The sequence below is a fragment of the Triticum dicoccoides genome, chromosome 2A (genome assembly GCF_002162155.2).
Source record: "Triticum dicoccoides isolate Atlit2015 ecotype Zavitan chromosome 2A, WEW_v2.0, whole genome shotgun sequence".
NCBI classification, from domain to species: domain Eukaryota; kingdom Viridiplantae; phylum Streptophyta; class Magnoliopsida; order Poales; family Poaceae; genus Triticum; species Triticum dicoccoides.
In genome coordinates this window covers 101,331,738-101,336,989 of record NC_041382.1, presented here as the reverse complement: position 1 = coordinate 101,336,989, position 5,252 = coordinate 101,331,738, and the positions used below count along the sequence as shown (strand labels likewise).

The window sequence follows — 5,252 nt, the reverse complement described above, 5'->3', positions numbered from 1 at the left end:
TCCCATCCCATTTCGATCTGCCCCTCGCGAATGGATAGTTGTAGAACGAAGAACGAACGCGTTGCTGTCCTCTTCGATCCAGTCGCTGTCCGATCCTTCCGAGGGGGGTGCTCTCTGCGGGAATCTGATGTATGTTTCTTTGGGGGGCTGGGAATCGCCGATGCGTAATCGGTACGCCTTGTTGGATGGGTAGGTAGCAGTTGACCTTGCTGGTAATTTTCGCAGGATTACGGGCTGACAACTCCTTGTTTCTAGCGGCACTTAGACTGCAGTGTCAGTGTGGCAACCCTGTCCTTCCAGGACTAGCATCGAGGCTTTGTAGGTAGTATTTTGTCCACCTATGGGTCGGCCGTTTTGCATGAAGGTGCTCACTGCCCTGGATTTCTGGATTAGCCAGAGGCTACGACGTCCGTAAAATGCTTATGTGTTATATGGCCACTCAATGTTTTTGGAGTTGTTTCTATGCTGTTAAGAACCTGATTCCTAGCTGCTTCTTTGTATTATATATATGGCCACTCAATGTTTTTGGAGTTGATTACCAATTGCGGAATTAGGAGTATCCTTATGTATTCAGTTAACTGTATTCTGTTGCGTCTTCCGCGCAAAATTAGATGCCGACTTCATTATATGCTTTACTTCACTGTTGGCTATGCAAGTAGCTCGGCATGGTTATAAAATGGGGATCTAGATCTGATGGGGGTGGGCATGGGGGTGGGGAGCAGTTAACTATAAATTAGACCAGTATCTTCCTAAATTGATCGACATTATTGACCACCAATAGATAACGGGAACCACACAATTTGTTCATCCTTCACAAAAAGTGTGAACTGCATCCAAGTTCTAGATGAGTAACATACTAACATGGCTACAGTGTAAACCACGAAGTATTATTTTCCCAAAATTTCCAGCCTCTGGTATCTACGAGCTGCCTTGTGATGTGCGGATGCTCTGATATAGAACATACCTCTAGTTATACTTATAATTTATAACAGAAGAAATCAAATGCGACAATTAAAATGAAATCATAGTGGCTTCCAAATTTAGCAGGAGTTAATCATGTAACAATAGCATTACCGTTTCCTAAAAGAAATAATAATTTGGATTTATACGAGTATAGGACATGATGGAATAAGATTTACTGACTTTATCATACACAATTTTAAGACAAACAAACATAGCATTCACAACTACACAATGTTGGTTGCAAGTTAAGCTCGAGTCTCAAGGTAGATTCATATTTTGTAGTAAGTCCAAAGTTAGTTTGGTAAATTTCACTCGAACTTAGTCAAAGCGGAAAATAACTGCATCTCTAGTTATTAGTTAGTCTCAATAAAAAAACAAAGTTGATTCTACAATACATATATATGCAGTTTGTTGTAATCTTCAACATCCATCTGTCTTCTGTAAGTCTGTAAAACTTAATCCTCCCATGTAATCATATCACTGTAACTTGGAGAATCCAAAGAATTGGCTTAAAGTGTCATTCTTGAGCATATCTTCTTCAGCTAGAGTTTCAATCCTAATTATTTCACTCCTGACTGGGAGGTCTACCCGGGCTTGTGGCTGCTGTGGCCCTATGGACAGAAAACCAAGTTGTCTGCGAGCCAAGTGTTACAGTTTCTAGATGATAGTGTAATAATTAATTGAAGTTTTTATATTGATTTCACTAGAAGCTATCAATCCTAGTCCATTTGGATGTACAATACTGCGATCTTCATCAAAAGGAGATTGTTCAATGCCAACTTGCTATCAACTGTGTGCAGTTGTGAGTTATGGAAAATGTTTGTGCATAATTTTCTGATATTTAGCTGGAGTTGTAACTAGACTTTGTTTGCGCTTTGCTGGGCTTGACCAGTTTGATTAAGAGTGCTCAAGTCTGGTTCCCAGCACTCATATTCGGTCCATAGCAATTCTTGTTTTGCTATCCTTTAGGCCTATTTTACTTTGTTACCTTTTTGCCGCTCCTTTGGACAAGTAGCATGTGCTGACTTTAGGTGGAATTTACGTTCAATATGATTTGGTTCCTCGCAACCTTGCACTCAACATTCTAAATTAATTTCAGGTTAGTGAAGAGGCATTTAGATTTAGGTTTATTTCTTTATTTTATTTTAAATTCCAGCAGACTGGGGGATTGAGTAGCATGGATCAGTAAAATATTTATTTAATATGTTCAACTACAGTTATCAAAACAAAGATTCTGCCATCCTGGTGATAAGTGTTAATATCTGTGTTCCTACATCGAGTTTGTGGCCAAAAGTTAGCAGAAACTGCAGTTCACACTTTCTTACTGAACACCTTAATCTTGCCCTTTGGTAGAGTACGTCAGATGATATTAACATGTTTCGATATTTCTATGTCGTTACTACTTTTGTGGTCTGCATTATACAATCTAGCACCAGCCTCTGAAACATCTAGCAGTCATTCTTATATCACTGTAATGGCACCACAATGCCAGGAAAGCATTTCTATCTCCCTCAATCTGACTGTACATCTCTGCTGATTTGTTCTGACTTGCGTGCGAACAAACAGGTCATTGATATGCTTCTCTTCAATGGGATGGAGGAGCTGAACAACATCACCGAGCATGCGAAGCAGCGCCACCACATCATTGGGCAATACGTGGTTGGCCACAAGGGGCTGGTGCAGGACCTGGAAAAGGACCAAGGGAGCTCCGAGTTCCTGAAGAAATTCTACACCAGCAACTACTAGAATCCGAGGCCACCACAAAAATTTCCAGCCTTCCTGTAGAAGTGCCCTTGACATGTACTCTGAATAAGACGCTGAGAAACACATCCGGCCCAATTTATTTTGTTACTCGATGTTTTGCTTTGTTCGAGCTTGATTCGATTACTCGGTCATCTCTACTCAATGAGATGGTGTCTGCCAGTGAAACGGTTGTAACTCGTAGACTCTGCTTCCCAAGCTCATGTTGAAGGATTGATGTCTTGCAGAGGCAAGATCGATGTGGATGTGGTGTTCGCCTTGGTGCTTCGTACGTGGAGCAAGTCCACAAATCTTATGTGGCACCTCTGTGGCAAAGACAAGTCACAGTAAGTCGAAGAGATTCCACGTGGTCATAGTAGGAGATAACGTTGCCTCATGAACATCTAATAATAATCCAAATGCTTATGTATATATCAACTGGAACTTACACGATTTTTTGACAGCAACTTACATGGTTTTCGCTGTGCGGGTGCTTGACATGTGATTGGTACCCCCTCTATTCATGTAGACTTGTCTTGTCAAACAGTTTTAAGCTTGACCCACTTCAAAGAAAAATAAAGAGTTTTGCTTTGGTACACCGTGCTAATAAATTTACATGAATCTTAAAGTTACTTAAAAAGGGTATTCATCGATCAAACAAGAGATCAGAACAATCTAATCTTTTGATTGAAGGGGTAACTTATAATTTCCACTGAAATCAGTAAACTTTTCTGGTGGGTGGGGGTATACAATAGAAAATTATGCCGGGATGCTTGAGATCTTGATTCTGATAGAAGTATCATTCTAACATACTCCATTTTGTTCCACTTTGTTTCCGTTCCAATTGCCCCTTATTCAATCTATTTAAAAGCTGATTCTGGTGCGCTTGCTCGCCAAACCACACAAATCCCATGCACATCATTTTCTTACACATATGCAAGAACATCACAATCTACTTTGCAGTATGAAAAAAATGCAAATGCATTGCAACATTTCAAGCACATCGGCGCAACTTTTTTAATGCATGAGCAAATCCCCGTTGAGCGTGACAAATCATTGAGAAACATCATTCACAACATATACAACATACAAGGCAACATGAATGCAACAAATGCAACAACACAAAACAATTTTGTAGTATGAATGCAACAAATGCCTACGATCATTGCAACATGTCGCCCATGTCCAACACAACATACACAGGCTTGTTGCTAGCCAAAAACCATACATGACATCAAAAAACTATAAACAAGCTAACCTTATACAATCACAAAAAATAGATGTTGATGTCGTCGCCTTGGCCTCGTTGAGGACGAATCCATCTCGTCGAAGCACCACTATCGCCGGAACTAGTGAGCCCAGCTCATTTCCCCAACGACTCAGCATCACCATCTTTCCCTGGCTATGGCATGGTGGAGGGCTTGATTTTGAGGTCCAACTCGAGATTCAGCGTGAGGTTGTCCATGATAGTTGTTACCTTCATCTGTACAGGCGAGGAACAATGGGCATTGGTAGGGGCAAAGGATGGCAGGGAAGAAGCATTGTGAAGAGCTATTTGTGGTAGTGACAAAGGAGGCACTGTGACGAGCTAGTGCTGCAACAGAGGCAGGAGATAGTGGGTTCCCATGGAAGCAAAGTGAAAGATCGTGGATGTCGCCTACAGGGGGAGGGGTGAATAGGCGTTTTAAAATAATTACAGTTTAGGCTTGAACAAATGCAGAATAAACCTAGCGGTTAATTTGTCAAGCACAAAACCTAAAACGACTAGGCTCACCTATGTGCACCAACAACTTGTGCTAAGCAAGATAAACAACTATGTGATAGCAAGATATATGACAAGGAACATATGGCTATCACAAAGTAAAGTGCATAAGTAAAGGGCTCGGGTAAGAGATAACCGAGGCACGCGAAAACGACGATGTATCTCGAAGTTCACACCCTTGCGGATGCTAATCTCTGTTTGGAGCGGTGTGGAAGCATAATGCTCCCCAAGAAGCCACTAGGGCCACCGTAATCTCCCCACGCCCTCGCACAATGCAAGATGTCGTGATTTCACTAAGGGACCCTTGAGGGCGGTCACCGAACCCGTACAAATGGCAACCCTTGGGGGTGGTCACCGAATCCGTACACTTTGGCAACCCTTGGGGGCAGTCATCGGAACCCGTCAAATTGCTCGGAGTGATCTCCACAACCTAATTGGAGACCCCAGCGCTTGTCCGAAGCTTTACACCACAATGATTGAGCTCCGAACACCACCAACCATCTAGGGCGCCCAAGCACCCAAGAGGAACAAGCTCAAGGGTACCAAGCACCCAAGAGTAATAAGCTTCTCAACTTGTAACTTTCACGTATCACCGTGGAGAACTCAAATTGATGCACCAAATGCAATGGCAAGGGCACACGGAGTACCCAAGTCCTTCTCTCCCAAATCCCACCAAGGCAACTAATGCTAGGGAGGAAAATGAGAGGAAGAACAAGAAGGAGAACACCAAGAACTCCAAGGGGTTCCCCTCACATAGAGGAGAAAAGTGATTGGTGGAAATGTGGAT

The 5,252-nt window shown here is 42.3% G+C and overlaps 1 protein-coding gene across 1 annotated transcript in view; it reads left to right on the top strand.

Moving 5' to 3' along the window:
• Positions 1 to 2,969, top strand: part of LOC119357708 (NADH dehydrogenase [ubiquinone] 1 alpha subcomplex subunit 6-like) — a 3,541-nt gene extending 572 nt beyond the window's left edge. Inside the window, exon 2 of the mRNA XM_037624568.1 lies at positions 2,419 to 2,969. Coding sequence (XP_037480465.1) covers positions 2,419 to 2,709 — 291 coding nt within the window. The 3' untranslated portion in view covers positions 2,710 to 2,969. The remainder of the gene's footprint in view (positions 1 to 2,418) is intronic.
• Positions 2,970 to 5,252: the final 2,283 nt, after the last annotated feature.